This window comes from Phalacrocorax aristotelis, chromosome 10, assembly GCF_949628215.1.
Source record: "Phalacrocorax aristotelis chromosome 10, bGulAri2.1, whole genome shotgun sequence".
Classification (NCBI taxonomy): Eukaryota; Metazoa; Chordata; class Aves; order Suliformes; family Phalacrocoracidae; genus Phalacrocorax; species Phalacrocorax aristotelis.
In genome coordinates this window covers 6,169,776-6,189,568 of record NC_134285.1, presented here as the reverse complement: position 1 = coordinate 6,189,568, position 19,793 = coordinate 6,169,776, and the positions used below count along the sequence as shown (strand labels likewise).

At 44.6% G+C, this 19,793-nt stretch overlaps 1 protein-coding gene across 2 annotated transcripts in view; it reads right to left on the bottom strand.

The window, feature by feature from the left end:
- MAD1L1 (mitotic arrest deficient 1 like 1) overlaps positions 1–19,793 on the bottom strand; it is a 381,688-nt gene that overhangs the window by 85,592 nt on the left and 276,303 nt on the right. For both annotated transcript variants that reach the window (XM_075104884.1, XM_075104885.1), the window contains one exon: positions 8,266–8,456. In XM_075104884.1, coding sequence (XP_074960985.1) covers positions 8,266–8,456 — 191 coding nt within the window. The remainder of the gene's footprint in view (positions 1–8,265; positions 8,457–19,793) is intronic.

The following is a 19,793-nucleotide window of genomic DNA, read 5'->3' as shown; positions in this document are numbered from 1 at the left end:
ACCTGTGCTCCATGTTGGTGCCAGTGACTCTCCCTAGAAAGCATGAGCTGTCTCTCCCACTTCATTAAATAAGAGATATTCTAATGAAAGAAAAGAGGATTTGGAGGGAGGTGAACCACAGACTTTTTTTTTTAATAAGACATATTCCAGTAATTTGGTTACTTATTGTTATTACAGAATCATAGAATCATTAGGTTGGAAAAGACCTAAGACCATCAAGTCCAACCGTAAACCTAACACTGCCAAGTCCACCAGAAGCCATGGAAAGAGGTGCTGAGCTCCATCAGCTGGGATGGCTGATGTCTGCCGTGTCCTGTTGCCTGGATGAGACTGTCAGCAGTACTGACAGCGATGGTGGCTGAAGTCAGGTGCAGGGTTTGTGAGAATAACTTGAAAGCTGCCCTTTTTCAGTGCCCTGCTCCTTTGCTGGGAGCGGAGAAGTGCAGACAGAGGCAGAGCTCACGCCACCACAAGCAGGGAGCTGCAGGGAGGTAAACCTGGCACTGCCACGCTCTTGGGGCATCAAGGAGCAAAGGGAGGGAAACTGCAAAAACAACTTAGTGGCCAACAGCTGATGATTACAAAGCAAACAGGGAATTGCAGAGGGACAGCCTGAATCTCAGATGGCATCTGTGAGCAAACCTCAAGTTTCCTGCCCAAAAAGAGGCCTGCTTCTTTGAAGTGATGGGTTATGTATCTGCCTCACAGTGTAACACATCAGTCACTCCAACAGAGAGGATGCACCCATCAGCAAGACAAACCTCTAACCTTTCAGAGCGCCTCGCACTAACCATCCTCCCGCTAGTCAGGAAAGACTCAGTCACTGGAATAATTCTCCAACATCATCAGCATTAATTATCTGCATGGCTGGGTCTGCCCTGGCAGACTCACAGGCATGGCAGGGAAGGGGAGCCAGTCGTGCCAACACGCTGGAAAGGGGCATTGCGCCAACCAACAGGTAACAGGGGAGTGTATTCCCCAGCCCAAAACCGCTCTATGTTCCCCATGAGCACAGTCTATTTATCCTGATAACAGTCTAGCAACATTGGCAGAAGCATCATGCACCTCGTACAGATGGGAAACAGTGGCAAAGAAAGAACATTAACTTTGCTCAGTTGGAAAGAGGCTTCAGCGCAGCCTCCTGAAGTCTTGAAGCAGCATCTTTTTGCTAAGAAAATCTGCAGTAAAAAGAAAACCTTCTCTTAGATCTCTCCACTGTCCTCGAGGTGACTGGTTTCATCTGAAAAAAAAAAAAAAGGAAAAAACCCTACCATGCCCTAGGGGACAGGCAGTTTTTTTAGGGAAGTACATGCAGTAAGAGAGAAACTGTGTCAGGAGGAAAAAAAATAGCATGAGAAAGAACAGAATAAGATGAAGACAGTAGCAAGAATTAAAGTTAGGTCCTAACATGAAACAGGCTGCTACAGTATCTGAAAGAAAATGATGCGTAGGGAGTTTAAATACAGGATTTGATGCCGTAACACCATAGATTGCTCAACACTCCTGTTTTAGAGCTGCTGATTAGTGCAACCCAAAATGAGTCCTTGCTGACCCTTCCAGAAATCCCAGCGCAATCCCAGTTCCTTCCAGGAATGCACCACGCTCGCACAGTGATGGCACTCCCAGAGCTGAGCAGAAATCAAGTCTCTAGCAGCCACGTTGAAAAATTGAAAATAAAATATAAAAATAAAATCACTTGTAATTAACAAGAATGAGGAGTTAACAGAGGCCTACAATCTCTAATCAATCTCTTGCTGCCTGGCCCTCTCCACCGATGAGCCCCATTGTTATTTTTGATTGTGTGTGCAAGAGTGCGAGACGGCTGCTGGAGAAATAGCACTCCTCCAAATTGTGATTTCTTTCTCCTCTTGAGACTCATCAAGGGTGAAGAGGAGGAGAGGGGAGAAGATAGAGATGCAAAAAGAAACAAACAGCTAGAACATGCCTCTCAGAGATACTCTGCTGGATTCAAGGAGGAAATAACTGAAACTACAGGTATGCCAAGCATGTGGACTCGGATCCAGGGCTCCCAACAGTGCTGTCAGGTTCAAGATGAAACAAGAGGACTCAGGTGAGTAAAAGTAATCCCTGAATAAACCATCGTGCTCATTCTGACATGTACATCGTTCACTGGTGCACCCTGGCCAACCTGATGCTAAGGCTGTGCTGGAATCTCAGCAGACTGGACTCGCTTCACACCTTTAACCACACGAGTCTTGTCTCCCCGTTTCAGCCAGCAGTTTGTCAGCATCGCTCTGTGTTTGACAAATAGCTTCTGAGGTCTTTCTTATTCATTCCAGCCTCATTCCCCTCCTCAAGAGAATTAAACTATTACTTCTTGTCTGCATAGCCGCTCTATCGCATTCTACACACCTTGTCAGTGCAGACGCAACAGGACGGCAGGGTACACAAGCGATGGGGCAAGCAAAGGAAGACTGGGAAGTTAAAGGTGGTGTCTGTCCTTCCATCACACCCTTTTTCCATACAAAGCCTTTATCCTTTTCACCCTGCCCTTCCCTGCTTCTGCACCCACGGTGAAGCACATCAGAAGCAAGCGTTCACTTTTCAGATTGCCTTGAAGTTTGAGAGTGACAGTTCCCCTTATAGATTTGCAAACCAACTCTTAATGTATCTTTTTAAAGAGGTGTGCATCAAAGAGTGTGTGCGCTGGTTGCTAATTTAACAGGTTGCAGAAAAGCTGTTGATCTTATGTTGATAATGCTGATTTTAATACTGTATTACCAATCCAACAGGACACAATAAAGGTTTTATTTTGCAGCAAGAAGTTCCAGCCCTGTAGCTGGCAACATTCTCAAGCTGTGTCATGGTGCTTCTGGCTCTGTTTGCTGTCTGATATCTTGGGTATTCTCTTTCCAGGCATCAAGCCTACCATCTTGGGGATGCTCTTCAATTAACTACTGCTGGTATTTGGGTTTCCATTTGATAATCTTGACAGAAAATAACAACACAGGTGAGACCTAAAAGCAGGCAGAACTCTCTACTCTGCAAGACTGAGCTCTGAGGATATAGAAAATATTTGTCTAAAGGCAGCCTTTTGGCCAAGAGTATTTATGAGCTCAGATTCATAACACTGCTGTGACACCAGAAAGAGTTTGTCTGTTTTAACTTCCTTACCAACCAACTTAGACCCAAATAATTTGTACATTAATTACTAAGAAATCTAAGCACTCCTGTCTGAGGAAAGGAGTGACAGAGCAGTGGCACAGGCTGCCCAGGGAGGCTGTGGAGACATTCAAAACCCGCGTGGACCCATTCCTGTGCCCCCTGCCCTGGGTGTGCCTGAGCAAGCAGGGGGTTGGACAGGGTGATCTCCAGAGGTCCCTTCCAACCCCCACTGTTATGTGATTCTGTGAAACTGAAACTGTAAAGATTTCAAACATCACCAGGTTTGATGCAGCTGTTACACAGGATCAGACTGATTGCCTTTTCAGTCCAGGATCCTATCAAGAATAGCGACCAGCACCACATTCATGTCACAACAGCAGAAACTGTTTACCTGAAACACAGTGAATAATCAAGCACAGATTCCTCTCTCTGAGCACTCTTCTTGCTCTCTCGTCTTCACTCAAGTCTTCATTCCCAAGTATTTCCAGAGGATGCAGTTGAATGCTGCCAGGTACAGCAGCAAAACCATATGTAGACACAACCCAGAAAATAAGCAGCACGCATGGGAATTTTCTTCCTAACATATGTAGTAAGAGGTTGCCTTTACATCTCAAAGCAGAGAGCTCTGCATGTCCCTGATTAAATTAAATGTAAATATTTAATGTAAACTAGGTGTTATTATGTGTCCACAAAGATATCTTAACATTGTATTGCACCTGCATGGCAAGGTTTTGGTAGTGAGGGGGTTACAGGGATGGCTTCTGTGAGAAGCTGCTAGAAGCTTCCCCCATGTCTGACAGAGCCAGTGCCAGCTGGCTCCAACATGGACCCGCTGCTGGCCAAGGCTGAGCCCATCAGCAACGGTGGTGGCACCTCTGGGGTAACATACATAAGAAGGGGAAAAAAAACCTGCACAGCAGCAATTGCAGTCAGGGAGGTAAGTAAGAATATGGGAGAGGAACAACCCTGCAGACACCAAGGTCAGGGAAGGAGGGGAGGAAGTACTCCAGGTTCCGGAGCAGAGATTCCCCTGCAGCCCCTGCTGAAGACCATGGTGAGGCAGGCTGGGCCCCTGCAGCCCGTGGAGGTTAATGGTGGAGCAGCTATCCACCTGCAGCCCATGGAGGGCTCCATGCCAGAGCCGGTGGGTGCCAAAGGAGGCGGTGACCCTGTGGGAAGCCCATGCTGGAGCCAGCTCCTGGCAGGACCTGTGGACAGAGAGAGCCCATGCTGGAGCAGATTTGCTGGCAGGACTTGTGACCCCGTGGGGGACCCACGCTGGAGCAGCCTGTTCCTGAAGGGCTGCACCCCATGGAAGGGACCCACGCTGGAGCAGTTCATGGAGACCTGCAGTCTGTGGGAAGGACTCACGTTGGAGAAATTCATGGAGGACTGACTCCTGTGGGAGAGACCCCACACTGGAGCAGGGGAAGAGTGTGAGGAGTCCTCTGCTGGGGGAGGAAGGAGCAGCAGGGACAACGTGTGATGAACTGACCGCAATCCCCATTCCCCGTTCCTTGTGGTGCTGGAGGGGAGGAGGTAGAGAAATCAGGAGTGAAGTTGAGCCTGCGAAGAAGGTAGGGGTGGGGGGAAGGTGTTAAGATTTGGTTTGATTTCTCATTTTCCTACTCTGATTTGATTGGCAATAAGTTACTTTTCCCCAAGTTGGGTCTGTTTTGCCCATGACAGCAGCTGGTGAGTGATCTCTTCCTGTCCTTATCACGGACCTTTCATTGTATTTTTCTCTCCCCTGTCCAGCTGAGGAGGGGAGTGATGGAGCGGCTTTGGTGGGCACCTGGCATCCAGCCAGGGTCAACCTGCCACAAATATTTTGGAAAACCTACTGAGCTCCTGCTCTCAGCAGCACCTTGAAGCCATAAGGTCTATCAAATAAAAGGATTTCCACTCTTTTCATTTTATATTGATTGGCTTCAAATGCTTTGGCTGAGACTGTGTCTTTAGGCACACAAAAAGAAAAAGCTATGATTTAATTTCCCTACACTGTTTGTTCATTTGTACAAGTGTCTCCAAATCATCTCCTCTTCAAATTTGACCAGTCTTTCTGTTTACCAAAAGAGTTTCTTTGTCTGGAACAATTGTCATTGCCTTTTCTAAAGATCTCATTTCTTTACTCTCATTCAGGATCTACCCAGAGGCAAGGGTAAACAGCGCGATGTACACACGGCCAAGCAATGCCATCCTGGTTTGCCACCACTTAATTCCAAGTTGGCTAAGCTGATTTTGAGGCTCCCCAGCAACGTTTCTTTGTTTTAACAGATATATTTAATAGGTTGTTACAAAGAGAGCCAATGCAGTTGTTGGATATGCCTTGGGTGGCCTGGCCTAGACATACCAGCCAAGCATTATGCAGAACGCGAAGTCTGTGGCCTAACACATCTAATGTACCCGCAACGGTAACAGAATATGAAACTGTCAAGTGCCCCAATAACTGTAATGCATTGCATGCCACAAAAAAATAATCAGAAACTAAACTCCTGGTGAGGAATCTGTAACGCCGCTTTCCACAGCCTTTATTTAAAAGAATAAAAAAGAGCAAACAAGCGAGAGCGAGCTGTGAAGTCTGAGATACGCCTTGCTGCCTATGCACTCACTCACAGAGGGTCTGAAAATCACTGGAACATCCTTCAAGTTGATGAGCTCATCTGTTGCATCGATAGGGATCGCCAATAAATACTGATACGGTTTCATTGGAATTCAGTGCTCATTTATAGATGCAGTCATTTATATTTGCAGCACGGCACTGTGATTAACCCTTTCACTGAAGCTGTAATTCCAACTAATGCGAATTGGCTGGACACATACAGCATGTAGATAATAAGCTCTACTAGAGTAACAGCATCCCTTGGTCGGAAAAACCAAGCACATCTTTCACCTTCATTTAACTCTGAAGGGGTTACATTACAGTAGCTCTTATTGCATCCCTGCTATTGAAGCCTCACTGAAAATTAAATCCCACCAGCAGTGCTACTGAAATATCCTCTAAAGTTTACAGGCACACTACAGAAGCTTGTAAAGTGCCAGGGGACTTCAGCTTAATTATATAGACCCTGTTCCATAAATTGCTTGAATGGAATAAATATAAATAGCATTCCCTGCTTTGTGACCTCTTTGGGTTAATGAAATGCACACAAACACCCACAGTCTGCCATGGCTCAGAAATTCCACAGCATAAACACACAACCTTGCTGGAAGCCGTAGTCAGGATTCAAGCCCTGGTACATGCACCAGAACCAGCTGCCTGGGCTCAGCAAGGAAATAATTTGTTGTTTATATTCTACTGCTATTCTAAGCTGCAGACGGTGGGATCTGCCTGTGATTTACTGAACAGGGGGAAAGGGTCAGAGATTTTGCTGTTCAGGCTCTAATTAGCAAATCTGCTCCTATGTGAAGAGGTGTGTGAGGTAAGAGAGGCTGACGAGTTCTGTGAACCAATAAGCAATCCACCCTTGGCTTTGGGAAATGTGAGATCTTGAATCTGCTGCTGCTCTACCTGGTGACACTTCCTTCCTCTGGACGTATTTGGGAATAAAGACTTGTGTGAAGAAGAGAAAGCAAGAAGAGTATTTAGGGAGAGGAACCCATACTTAATTTTTCATTCTCTTGCATGTAAATTATTTCTATTGCCATGACATGAAGGAATATTCGATGCTACTGAAGATAAACTACTGAGGAGCCAGACAGCTCTTGTTCATGTGGCCAGCATGCAATTTTCTCATGTTTCCTTATCTTTCTCCAAGCACTCCATCTTTCCTACGATGCAGGAAGAACTGCTGGTTGTACTGTCTGGGCATGGCATCCAACAGACATCTCCAGGAGCCTGTGAAGTTTCATTCACTAAATGTTTTAGAGTACAGGTGTGAGCACAGGCCTCTGGAGGTCTTAGAGCTAACAGCACTGCACCATCTCAGTGAGAACTGAGTTTTCATGGTTCTGTGACGGTACCTTAAAAACAAGAGAGTCATCCTCCTTCCCAGATAGTGAACTTTATTTTCTTGCTGTCATCTGCCTTAGTCCAGAAACGTCATAAGGCCAAGTAATACAACAGTTTTGGTGATATTTTCCTAGTTTTACCAAGGATCCTAGGTGATGTCTTATACTTACCCTCACTTGCTTATTTGGTGTTGTGTTTTTTTTTCCTGAAGCTCTAGATTTGCAGAACAGGAAAATGTTTGTCCTGTTACATAAAGAAACAATACTGCAGCAATCCACACGCGGCACACAGCAGTAGGTCTGCAGGAACAGAACTTCTCCAGGTCCTGCTTGTAGAGTCCCCTCCTGTGCTGAATGCCTCCAAAACCCTCATCCATCTCATCAATGAGACTCACCCCAGGGGGACTGGTGGGAGGCATGATTTTCAGTGCCAGTTGTGTCTGTCACCAAGGAGAATGTTATCCCACTGACCTGCAAACCTGGGCTGTTGACACTTGAACCGAGGTAAAGATGTAGCTTATCAGCTTGATGACTCATGTCATACCTCAGCTCTCTAATGTATCAACCCAGCTGTGCTAGCTGGAAGGTAACACAGAAGAAAACCAGCACCTATCAAGGCAGAACCCAACCTCAGACCACCTAGCTAGACCAATAAAGGTATGAGACTGGCAGAAGACAGGCTGTTATTGCTACTCATCTATGCTCTTCACATAAATGGCACTTCACACACACAAGGATGAACTGCTGCTCAAAAGGAATTCCAATTTACATAAAGACAAGATGATGACATGCAGACAAGCTAGAAGATAGCAAAGACAGTAAGGACATATATCTCACAGTGAAGTAAGGATGAAACCTTGATGGTTACGTAAGGTTTTATTGCTGCAGCATACAAAAACGATACTATAAAAAGGTGAAGTGCAAGGCCAGATGCCTTAGGTATTATGCATATCTGGTCTCTTCTCTTTACTCCTGACTTTGATATATAAGTGGGAGACCAGATGCCAAACCCTCTAAGGTAGTTTTTTAAAAGAAGAAAGGATCTTTACTTCCCTCATAAGGAACACCCTGTCACATAGCAGGGGGGCAGTGATTTTCCAGCCTAATCACTGAGAAAGAGAAAATACATGCTGGCATGCTAAAAACTATGAACCCAAAGAAGGTACAGTGATGGGTGTGCAGACCTACCTTAAAAAGCAGGCAGTCCCCTTGGTGCTCAGCGTAAATGGAGGTGAGTCGATACTGGTTCTCAGTCGTGATGTCGATCTGGTACCCTGTTAGTGTGTAGCACACCTTGCGAAACTCCTGGATCTTGGTCTGGAAAACTTCTTTCAGACGTTGGTTTTTTAGTTCTGCACTTTCCACTTGCTTCTTCAGCTCTAAGTAGGGGAAGAAAACGGGTAATTTGCTATACGTCATCAGCACAGAGCCCTTGTGCCGTATTTACAGTGCTAGTCAAACTATGTGAATTGAAAAGGTTAATTAAATTTTTAAAAAGTGAATTAAGCAGGCAGAGTACAGAAACAGGCAAGCTAGATTCCTCTCCTCCTGGCCCCAGCAGACTAAAAGATAATAAACTGGGGAATAAGGAAAACAGACATCTCTTGGTGGGATGGATTTTTCTTTTGCTCAGCCAGCCTTTTAACAACGTGCTACAAAATTCAAAGCTATACCATCCATTTCCCCACATGCACACATCTTATTTTCTACACAGAACCCAAGAGAAAGGTGTTATGCTACAGGAAGCAAGAAAGTGGAAAATGGTAAGAAATACATCTCTGTATGGTTGCATCAGGAGGAAGCTGCCTATAAGGGAAATCTCCAACGCACTCTTGATTTGACTGTAAGTGCTTTGATCTCAAATTGACACACTGCTTAGGAATCCCTTAAGATCCGGGATGGGGTTTTTAATGTGAAAAAAAGCCTGAAGAATACCACTGCCGCTTTGCATTTGCTACCTTAACCAGACTAGTCCCTAGAAGAGAGGTCCTGCGAGACCGTCTGCCACTCACCCTGTATTTTATTGCTACAAAGGGAGCTGCCAGCACTGTGAATCCTTCACGAGGATACACAACAATTACCATGAATCTTTCACCCAAGGTGCCTTCTGAGTAATTAAACCTCGATTTATCCCCCCATTAATTACAGAGATTGGCTTTACTTTAATATACACTAGAGATGTCTCCCAAGTCAGCCTGTTTTATCAAAACTGCAGTCCAGGGTTCGAAAAAAAAACCTGACTCTTCCTAACAGCAAACAAATAGACTTCCTCACTTAGATACCTCTTCGTCATTCTGAGGTTTAAGGCTTTGCCTGTGCTGTGACCAGAGACATAGTACATGTAGGCCATATGTCTTTATTTTAGCTAGTTCAGAGTCCAACACTAGGATAGCAGAAACTTCATCAAGATGACTGCTTGAGTATGAAGGAAGGTTTTCAGCTGGCCTTGTACAGCCCACGCTGAAGTATTACTGTTTCCCAAACAAGCTGGAAAAGTTTTTGCCCAAGTATTTGCCGAAAAGCATTTCCATCGACCTCCGAAGCGTAGTGCAGGAAGAATGTAGGAAGGTAACTGCAAGGCCATGGGCTTGCCAGTGATTCACCTCTGAGCAGCTGCAAGTGCACCAGGATAATGTGAGTTTCCTCTTATCTTCTGTACTGCTTTAGTTAGGCGCTCCAGGTGGGACAAAAGGATAATTCAATGTGTTAAATTAAAGTGCCTTAAATGCCACTGAGGATGCCCCTGCTCAGAAGTACTTTGGCCTTAATCCAATTCAGCTTAATCCCCAGGCAAGGACAGGAACTTTTTAATGCTTAAAGAGAACTACATGTCCCTTTACTTCTGAGTGAGAGCATCCATGCAGGGAGAGTTAACGCTGGCCAACTTCTTACCTTCAGTTAATTCAGCTCCACCTTCCTGAGTGCGTTGCAGAGATGATGTACAACCAAAGTACTTCCTTTACTCCAGGTCCTCCCCCCCAGCTCTATCTTGCTTTGTCAAGGGGCACAAGCCAGTCTTGGGGAACATCACATACCAGTTTGTTCACTAAAACCCTGCTATACAGGGAACCCCCAGTTGCTGGGGATGTAAGGTAATCCCTACATCCTACGAGTAAGGAGTATCCACCACCCTTCCCATTCCTACCAAACTCATCACTGTGTGATTAACTCAACCCTTCCTTGAATTGTTACAACCTTTTCCTCATCATCTCAGCTGCATCTGGTCTTTGATTAAGTAAGTAATCAGCCCCTGAAATCAGAAGGTTAATTGGCAGCACTGACCTCAATATTCTCACAGCCTTCATTCAGCTATGCAACCGGTAAGGACAAAATCCTATATACGAAAGTAAAAATTCAGTGATCATATTGCAGTGGTAAATAACATTTCGCCACTGTCAGAGGCAGCATTGCCTTTAATATATTGCACATGCCCAACAGCGATTTTTTTTTTTTTGCTAATAAATGCAGCCTAGCCTTGGAAAAGTAAATCTGCCTTTTCCTACCGCATCTTGGAGGCTGCCTTTCCTGACTTCTATAACCTCAGAGGCGGATGGCACCCTAATTCATGAACTCCTTGAACAGCTTTCATTATTCATGAAGAATTAGCGCCTTTTCCACTGTTTTGTCTCTCATACTTGGTACTGCTAATGGCCACCAGGAGCACCCTTGCACCACCAGGTTGCAGCCTTATCACCCACCCAACAGCACTGGCCTAGTTAGACTACAACCATGTGAATCTAGAATAGCAACTAGATGATGGCAACGGCTTTCCTCCACTCCCCTTAGGGCAAAAAAGGAAAAACTCTGTCTACTATCAGTCTTTTCTGCAGGAAATCCTGAGTTTTTCAATGTAACTGAAGGACTAGCAAGCCCTCACTCCCGACAGCGTGCCCTTGCCTCCTCCCCGCTGTTCCTCCTGGCCCTCTTTCCAGTGCCTGCAGCAGTTTTGGTGTATCACCTCACCAGCTGTCCTGGCTGAAGGAATTCAACTGCGTGAACAAACATCTCCCTGTTAGAGATGCCTTGTGTCAGCTACCAGCACAAGGTGCTGAACTTGGTAACTGCTAATGTAGACACAGCCAAATGTGCCAGCACCAGCCAGGGATAGGATAAAGCCTTGTCATCCCCAACAGTGTTTATTCAGTGGCACAGCTTGGGAACGAGGCAGGAAAAAAAACCACGAGCAGGTACAGGGTCACAATAGGAATGCTTAAGTTTGTAACTGCCCCCAGTGAAAGGTCTGCTGAACCCTGACTTTAAAACAGACATTGCTCTTCCTTTATGCCCAATTAAATTGCCATCCTCAATAGTTCAGCTATAGCAACTGCCGATGCCCACCTCCTGCAGTATTTATCCCATGGAAACAATTCAACTCGGGACTATTCCCAGATTAACTCCGGACTGTGACTACTCCCCTGCTTTCCCCTGAGGGCTCTGCCAACACAACCAAGAAGCCACATTGTGAGGGGGATTCATGGAAGAGTAACTTGGTAGGAAGGTAACCTGAGACTTGATAAATGGAGAATGGGAACCCACTGCTGAAACAAAGCCATCTGAGACACCCTAGGGTATCTTTCACAGCTTCCCACCACGCTTCTGCAGGAAAGAGATTGCCTACACGTTCTGTGTCATACTGGTCAGACCCAGGCCAACACCTCAGACACCCTGGGGTGTCTGAAGTAGCACAGGATGCCTATTTTTAGGCACTGGGTACCTACGTAGCCTCTCTGCACCATGGCTCTGCCCGTGTACAGCCCTGGTGCCGCAGATTCCCTGCACCCAGAGAACAGCACAAGCAGCATATACGCTGACTTGTGGACAGTAATTAATCTTTCTAATATTTCCCCCACCAAGTAAAGATGTTAAGCTAAGAGGCAGCTCATTGTTTGCTCTGTGTCTGAATTCAAAGCTGTGATGGCAGTAATTCTTAAGCCTCACCTAATACCACTAATTCCCGCCAAATTTCTAGCACAGTCAGGAAAAATTGATTTCAAAGTCATCATTCGCACGGAGTGCAATTCAGCGTATTTCAGAGCACTGTTTAAGGCACAGCCGTACAGGCCACTGAACAGAGGGAGATCCTTTCAGGACGGGTCGAGGTGCATTAACAGAGCAGGTTTCTGATGACAGCATTACTGTTTCCACCAGATCTATCTACCACCTACAGATCATTGAATGTCTTGATCCTTTAAGATCTTTCACAACATTTGGAGAATTAGGTTTACTTTTATCTTTAAAAGACACTGTTTGAAAACTAGAATCCCTGTATTTAGAGCACTCGTGTGAGGTCTTATGTTCGACTCTGTTACACTTGGACAAAACAGGCGAGAGAATTTGCAGGTGTGCTCTGCAGAAACCATGGATGGGGAAAGGCACACCATAAACATCCTTCATCCCAGAGAAGGGACGCCGAAGCATCCCTTTGCTGAAGCATTAATGAAACAAATAAGAACCGAGAAAATAAGTGTGAGATTTGGCAGGTTATGCTTTGGTCAGGGATAATGACTGGCTGTTTACTTTGCCTGGAAAAAAAAATAAAGGAGAACAGAGAGAAAAGGAAAATATTTGGAAATCATACTGTCCCATCTCTTTTGTATTCAGGCCAAGAGTATGCACAAAAGTTGCCCATCCTGAAGAGTTTGATAGGAAAAAAAAAAATCCTCACTGAAAAAAATCATTAATCTGTTACAAAATTAATATTGCCAAATGATTAACTTCCCTCTAATGATGCTGCTTCTTGAAACACCTTGTATTTTCACACACTTATATCGACTTTAATGAATAATTCAAACTAGTTTGGAAAAATAAATAAAATATGAGTTGGGCTTTTTTGGTCTCATATTGAAAATGTCACTGCTTTTTATTCCATTGCTTTTACACTCCTTACATCTGAAATGTTCACAGCTGCCTGGAAATACCTCAGCTTTGGCTCTCCGAGTTCAGCTAGGTCAATCAATAGCAACAGCAGTCTCTACACCAAAGAAAACCAAATCTACGCTTAACCTTTTCCCCAGGGAAAGAGGAGGAAACAATGTGGCTCTCAGCATGCCAGAAGTAGCATGAAATTAAATGTATCACTAGTCTTTTCCAGGAAAACACAAATTTGTTCTGCCCATCCTCAAAGATGCCACAAGCCATGTAGCTGCATTAATTCAGTTGCAATCCCAGCTAATATACCTCTTTCTCAGAAAGGCCTGAAGTCCCTTCTAACTCTCCATTAAAGGTTATTTTCCCGTAGTAACATATTTGGGGGTCACTTACTCCAACATGCCCAGGATAAAGTATTTACACATGAATTCGCATCCCTGCTGACCCTGCCAGAATGCCTCAGGCAGATGCCACCCAACACTGCTATGGAGGATACTGTATTTTTACCAACCCTCATCTATTTAAACAACAGACTGCTTAGATTTTGTTTCCAGCCTACAGAAGGGATGCCAGAACTATCTTGCTCTCACAAGGTCCATAATGGGAAGAGGAGACACTATTTTCTCAGTTCTAAGAAGCCAGGCCACAACTACCCTTCTTCTCTCCCATCTGCACAAGCTGCTTCTCGCCATTTCCATAACACCGTGCCTGCCATGCCATGTCGCCCATCAACCACCCCCACTTGTACCCCCAAACTGTTATTCAATTACACTCTCTTACTGCAGGTCTGTCCCTCCCATCCGACTCTCTGCAACTCTAACGCTGCCCTTCTGCACCCGAAATCCTTCCAGTCATTCCCCGGTTCAAACCCCGAGCTGAAATTTTCTCTTCCAGCTTCAGTTTATGACGAACAGTGTCTGAAAAGAGTTCTGTGATGCTCTGTGAAGGACACAATATAAAAATAAATTGTATCGTATTAAATAAAGGCTAATAGAAGAACGGCTGAGCATTTTCTGATGTAGGCAAGTTTATGACCATTGCTTTTGAGAAATAAAATTCGGTTTGCTAGATTTTATGGGTGTGTTTTATGCCCTGGGTGAGCGAGGGAGTGGGGGAAAGGGACCACACGACCTGACCGGCATGGCAGCCCCACGCTACCCTTTCTCAACCTTAAGTCTGGCAGGCTCAAACGGCTCTTTGCAAAACTTGCAATTTGTGACATTACAACCATAAATTATAACTTTTCTTGAAGGTAAAAACAGTTTTATATTCAACAGACTGCACTGGCTGTTCAATTTTAAACCTAAGTGGTATTTATTTGATCAGTCAACACTGGTTTATTTTTAAACAGTGTATGTACCATATGGTTCAGTGCACCTCCCAGCCCTCTCCTCCAGCCACCAGCTTGTCCTTCCAGCAGCTCAGGGAAGAGTTTTCAAAGGCAGTAGGATACAAGTAAAGCTCTCCACCGCCACAGCCAGCCACAGCTCTTGCACTGCCCAAGAACTCTCCACTAAGAAAATTTCCCATATGTTTCTCTCCACCGAAGACGCTTGCCTGAAGCCCCCATTTCAGACAACCCACGCATCTTTACAAGGGCACCATTTCTTAGAGAAAAGTCCATAATTAACCTTTATCCTCAGATAACCTGCTCGGAGTGGCAGAGGGTGAAAGAAGCAGGGCACAGAGGACGAGAGAGAAGCGGCTATGGAAGAAGATAAACTCCCTCTTGTAGTACCTACACACACATATAGCATGGATTAGGCTTAAGCAAAGGGTTCTGTTCTTCTCCTGATAACCCTGAGATTACAATGCAAGGTTGCAAAACTCTAAACTCTCAAGCACACTTGAAGTTGGCTTAGGGTTCAGCCCTGGCAGCTGAACCACCACCAAGCGAAAGGCTCCCTCGGGATCCCAGCGCAGTCACTGCTTCGAGCTTTCTCTGCCCTTCTCCTCCTCGTTGGCAAAGCTGTTTCAGACTGGGAGAAGGCAGGAAGCAGGTGGGCTTTTGGAAGCCCAGCTCAGCTCCTCAGCCACCCCCACAGCGTGTCCATGTTTTGTCAGTGAAGGCAGTGCAGTGTTGTGTAAAGAGACCCTGGGTAGGTTTAAAATCACTGGCTTAAATGATGTGAGCAGCCTGCTTGCAGCAATATAGAACTCAGTGGGGATGGCAACATTCACCCCAGACGCAGGATAAATTAACCTCAGGAGAGCTATTTATTGCCCTAGGTGGACTTCACCAATTAGTATGATATGGCACAAACCGTTTGGAAGTTAGGATTGTGACACTGGCCATAAATTGTGAACTAACCAGGAAGATGTCTCCCTCCATCCCCCAAATGATGATTAAAATCTTCTAGCCACATTTCCCTTACATGTGGCAATTATAGACCAACAGCGCTTCCCAGAACAAAGTGGTGTCAGCCAGAGCTGGAGCTAGTCATTAACTTCAGATGCAAAAAACAGCCTCACCTTAAAAATACAAATACATGGTATCACTTAAGTTTACAGAAAAGTAGTTACCTTCTGCTTCTAGAACAAGCCAGCAAATATTAAGCATAAGTCTTCCAGTCTACCTGTTTTCCAGGCAACCATTTTGGAGTCATCAAAAAAACCTCACACCCGTCACTGGAACTTCTCAAAGGCTACAGTTCAGGGAAGTCTGGTAGCAAGAACAGGGACGTAATTTATATTGCTTCTCAGAGGAAGGAGAATCACCTCTCCACTAGGCTGTTTCCAAGAAAAAGAGTGGTTTTGAAGCCACTCAAGTGTCTAATGTAAGAATTAATCCTAGGGACTATATAATTAACATATATAATATGCATTGTTAATTACATGGGGTGGTCTGCCGAAGCATCTAACAGGCGAATTAATCCTGCCTGATCACCACCCCTGCACTCTGCCCATTATCTTGTTTCCACTGACATATCACTACTATTTCTACTACCCCAAAACACTGCATGTTATTTAAACCTCTGAAATGGCATCCAACATCTGCTATTAAAACAAACACAGAAAGCCTGCTCCAGAAATATTTGTTTGTTCCTTCTCAAAGATAAGATTATTTGCAGGACTTACAGTCATTCACAATGCAGGGTGGACAATATCTAATCCTGCATTAGAGAGTGCTTTGGAGTTATTCTAATGATGTCCACCAAGGCTACGAACAGGAGCTTTTCACCACTGGCAAGAGATGATTTTAAGATTTCCCAGAAGCACAGACATTTTGCTCTTACTCCAAGAACCTTCTATGCTCAAATTCTGATGCTGAGGCTCATGGAAATGCTATCTGGACTCAGTGATAGTGTCCAAGATTATGTTACTTACAGTATCTTGTATCCCTCTCTCCCCTGCACTGTGAAGTCTGTGCTCACAACACAAAGATATCGTAGCTTTGCAGGCAGATGGATCTAAATATAGAATTAATAAACACCTAAAGAGATTCCTACCATTTCTGAAGTAGCTTATCAAATACCTGTGTGGTGCCAGACAGAATCTGAGATGGGACAGGGCACCATGCAGGCATCCTTTAGTTCTTATTTGGGATGTACAGACTGAACTCCAAACCCTGCAGACTCCCCCTGACTATTTAGAGGGCGGTTGTAAATAAGCACACGCCACTGCGTTGGACTAAATCCATTCCTACCCATGAAGTGCCTCTCTTCTTAACAGACATTATAACACCATTACCATCTCCATAACCCACCTTTCTGAGACAAAGCCCAGTGCCCCCATCCCTAGGTAAGGCGGCTTTGCTGAAAGGTCAGCCTGCCATTTCATTTGTTTGCATGGCCTGGGCTAATGGAACTGCTTCCACTGTGCGCAGCACGCAGGCAGGCTGGAGGGTCGCAGAGGACAGCGAGGAAAAATGCACACCATTTTAGCCAGCCAGCGGGGATGAAAATACAATTGCACTGCAACAGATAAAGGCAACTCTCTGCAGCACGCCACCTTATTTGTGTTTTTAATGGGAGAAGATTGTGGAGTTTGTTTTAGGGCTTTTGTTGCAAAGGAAACTAAGCTCTAAAAAGCCTCCACTCACTCCTTCTATTCAATCCCCTTTTATTTTTTTTTTCCCGTTTATCCCCTTAATAGTGTTTTGAAGTGTTGGCACTGCAAACAGATTGCTCTTGGCCTGAAAGCACTCTGGATGCCAACTAGTCAAACCTTCCCCAGACCCTTCTTTCTGCTCTTTGTGCTCCTGCAGCAGGCCCCAAAGGCACTTACTCTGCTCAAAAATCACACCAGACATTTCCTCCCTGCGCTCTTCCAAGTGCCCTGGATGTCCTCTCACAGGATAGGAGGTTCTGCCCTATTCTTATTGGAGTATTTTTCACGTTCTGCTTCATTTTCTGGTGTTCACTTTATGAAAACAATCCTTTAAAGGTGATCATGGTGGAGCTGAATGAAATGCTGGTTCAGCATGGAGCAGCAGAACAGCAAGAGGGGAAAAGGGGCTTTCAAATAAGAAAACTGCAGGAATGTGACACAGCCGTAAAGACAAACAATCTTTTTTCCCTGAAGCATGAAAGATGTTTGGAAACAGAGCCATCTCCTGGATAACCAGGCTTTCAATCACATTATTCCAGCCTCTGGAGCTCGTATTTCCGACGCAGGAGTCTGAAGCATTATTATGGACAGGGGGGGTTATTTCCCTTAACCTTGTGCTAACGCTCTTGAGCAAGAGGTGGAGGCTTGAAGTCTCTAGGCAATGCCCACAAACCATCCCAGACTGGCAAAATCATCTCTGGGCAGGGAGATGGGAAAGGTAACATCTGTCTCAGCCCAAGCACCGAGTCTCGTTTCCTGATTCTGAATTATTCATCAGGTGCTAACTTCCAAACCAGTTCAGTTTTAAATTTTTAAATATTTAATAATTGGGTATTAAATATTCATGCAATTTTATTAGAAATTTTGGAAGATGGGCACTAAGGCTCTAATTGTTAAGTTCATCATTGGGACTGACTGGCTACTCAGAGAGACTTTCTAGCTTCCAGGCCAAGAAAAAAGGCAAAACAAGTATTTATGGACACCTCTGACTCTACATCACAAGACAACACAGATACCTGTGCTGTTCATTTTCCAAAAAAATCATCTCTTTGTGAAAAAGGTGAGAAACCTACACCGGGAACATGCTTGAAAGCCCTCAGCTGCAGTTTAAAGAGTCTATAAGAGTTTCATTTCAGTGTCATAGAGAAAGATGTCCATCTTGGTCATCTGTACTGTATCTGACTGGTGAAGTGACAGCTGAGCAGCCTCTGCCTACAAGAGGAACAAATAAAACGTGCGGTTGGTCTCTGCTGTGATTCAGGGCAGAGGCAGGGAATGTTCAGCTCAACACACACTGGGAAAGAGGCAGATTCTTCCCTTTTTCTCATGCCTAAGCAGAGGAGATGATGGGATGTATAGTTTTCCCTGAGCTGGTCTGACAACTTGGATTCATTAAATATCCGTGCATCTTTTTCTCCATGTAGCTCCTGCAGCCCATGTTTTCTTCTTTTCTAACCCCCTCCTTTCTAGTAGATGACATCTCTTTAACCCTGATCCATGCTGAGAGTGAGCCCATGTTCTTGTCCCTCTGTATTATGAGCGCATATTTCCTACCGTGCCAGAAATTGTATGGTTTACACAAAAGATGACACATAAGCCCTGGAATTATATGCAAATGAATGGATCCGTTCCTCACTTCTTACCATTACAACTCTGACTTTCCAACAACTGCATGGGGTAATTTCTGCACCAGCTTTCAAACAAAGGGCATCTCTGTGTTATTAACATCTCACTGTGGCAAGCAGTTTGTCACCTTTCACAGAAATGATCTGAAAAGACACCAGCAATTATTCCTAAGGAGATTATTGGGTGGCTATGTCCCAGCACAGCAGCTGGAAACTGAAGTGACATAATATTCACTGGGAAAACTCCTTTTTCAAGTCAAGAGAACATGGAACAGATTAAAAAAAATGAACTAAGTTAGAAACAAACACAAAACTAGAGGAAGAGTCAAGCTTGTTCCCTTCAGTTTTGTTCACCTCTATACCAGCTTTAGGAGTATCTTCAGAAAACTAAACGCTCCCGATTATGACACAAAATGACAGGACATTAACTTTGGAGACTTATCCTGGGCAGGCGCTTGGTATGTTATAAATAAAAGACCCTGAGGAAGAATGACTCAAGCACCTCTTTCAACTGCAAAAATCCAGCTGACTTCTAGGCCTTGTACATTCGGTTCTTCCAACATTTTTAAGCACTGAGGACTAAACATCAGCAAGACAGACAAGTGTTCTCTTTCTGGGATTGCTGTCTAATTCCTGGTTGTATCTTATAACAGGACCCAAGAAACATTTGCTTGGCCAATGTTCATGAGTGAAGTGGGGCAAAGAGCAGAAGCCCTATCGAATTTCAAGTAAGCCATTAATCATGGCTCTTGGACAGAAATAAGTAGGGTCCATGCCTGTGCAAGAAGGACCAAGGGATCCAGTCACCCAAATTCCTTCAGCAGTGGGGAGAAAGGTGTTGGACAAGGTGTTGTTCTACTGGCTGTCCTTTAAGGACAGGTCATTTCTAGTTACATGTCAAAATTATATTAAAAAAAAACCCAAACAAAAACAAACAAACCAAAAAACCCTAACTTAACAGTCTGCCCTTGGAGTTAAAAGTAGAAATTTCTGACAAAGTGAAATACTTTTGCTAGTGCTGAACCAGCTCATTACCTTCACCTCTGTGAAAAATGCTTTTCATTACTTTGACGGAAACCTCTTCTAAACACCAACACCCATGTTTAGAGATCTCGTCTCTGGAGCCAGAGAAACACAAGAAAATCTGGACAAGTTTCCTGTTTGCGATGATGG